The sequence below is a fragment of the Bison bison genome, unplaced genomic scaffold, assembly GCF_000754665.1.
Source record: "Bison bison bison isolate TAMUID 2011002044 unplaced genomic scaffold, Bison_UMD1.0 scf7180017864080, whole genome shotgun sequence".
NCBI lineage: Eukaryota > Metazoa > Chordata > Mammalia > Artiodactyla > Bovidae > Bison > Bison bison.
Window position 1 is genome coordinate 398,340 of NW_011494652.1, and position 1,307 is coordinate 399,646.

Consider the following 1,307-nt stretch of genomic DNA (forward strand, 5'->3'; position numbering starts at 1 on the left):
CTGGGGTCATGTCGTGGTGGGGAGACCCCTGGGGTCATGTTGGAGTGGGGAGATCTCTGGGGTCATGTCGTGGTGGGGAGACCCCTGGGGTCATGTTGGGGTGGGGAGACCCCTGGAGTCGTGTTGGGTGGGGGAGACCCCTGGGGTCATGTCATGGGTTGGGGGAGATCTCGGGTCGTGTTGGGGGGGAGACCTCAGGTGAGACCTGGCCCCACGGTGGAAGTGCTGCCCTCTGAGCCCGCCTCTGCTTGCAGGAATGCCCACTGTGTGCAGCCCCGGTGTGGTGCCCGTGGCGCTGCCCCCAGCTGTGAGCGCCCAGCCCCGCTGCAGCGAGGAGGACCTGAAGGCCATCCAGGACATGTTCCCCAACATGGACCGAGAGGTGATCCGCTCCGTGCTGGAGGCCCAGCGGGGCAGCAGGGACGCGGCCATCAACTCCCTGCTCCAGATGGGCGAGGAGTCCTAGACACGCCCGCCGTCTCGCCGCCTGCCCGCCCACCCAGCTCCCCCGAGCACTGTCCCCAGCAGATCCCCGTGAACGCGCCCCACGCAGCCCCTTCCTCGGACGTCCGTGTCGCCACCCTCGCCCTTGTCTGGGATGCATGTGGTTTTGGTTCTTGCAGCCGTTCTCCACGTGGTCGGGTTGGGTGGTGTGGCTCTCTTCCCGCTTCCTGTTGGAGGGTAGAGGTGGCAGGTCCCGTGCACACGCCCACTTTCTGCCGGCCGTCCTCCCAGGAGGCTCTCCTGGGAGCAGCTCCCCCCGCAGGGCTTCGGTTCTGGGCCCCTTCTGGGTGGACAGGTGGTCTCTGGTGATGCCACCTGACTGGGTAGACACACTAACGTGAGGCACAGAGGATCCACCGACAGCTGCTGTGGGTCTTGTTAGGACTTCAGGACGAGAAACTCCTCTCCTCCCCGTGATGGTCTTCGTGGGCCTCTCGCTGGGGCCGGGCAGACCTTGTCTCGGGGCCCAGCCTGTGCGCGGAGTCCTGGGCCCAGCCTGGCATCTGCAGCCACGTCCTGAGCCTGCGGCCCCGTAGTCTTTCCTGCTGCCTCGCCCTCCATGCCATGTTGTCCCAAGGGGTCGCCGCCCCCAGACACGCTCTGACCACAGAGCTCAGTGAGGCGGGTGTTGGGGGCAGGCCCAGTCCTTGGCCTTGTCTGTCAGAGGGTCTCTAGGACTCTCAGCTCACCGCCGACCTCGTGTAGGAAGCCGGGCCCCAGGCTGGGTCAGCGTGGTGACTGCCGGCACCGGGAGGTCTTCTCGAGAGGCAAGAGGCGCCCCGCGGCGTGGGTGGCACCCTGCT

General features: G+C 66.9%; 1 protein-coding gene across 1 annotated transcript in view; it reads left to right on the top strand.

Annotated features, from left to right (window-relative positions):
* TOLLIP (toll interacting protein) overlaps positions 1-1,307 on the top strand; it is a 19,010-nt gene that overhangs the window by 16,286 nt on the left and 1,417 nt on the right. Inside the window, exon 6 of the mRNA XM_010837804.1 lies at positions 255-1,294. Coding sequence (XP_010836106.1) covers positions 255-466 — 212 coding nt within the window. The 3' untranslated portion in view covers positions 467-1,294. The remainder of the gene's footprint in view (positions 1-254; positions 1,295-1,307) is intronic.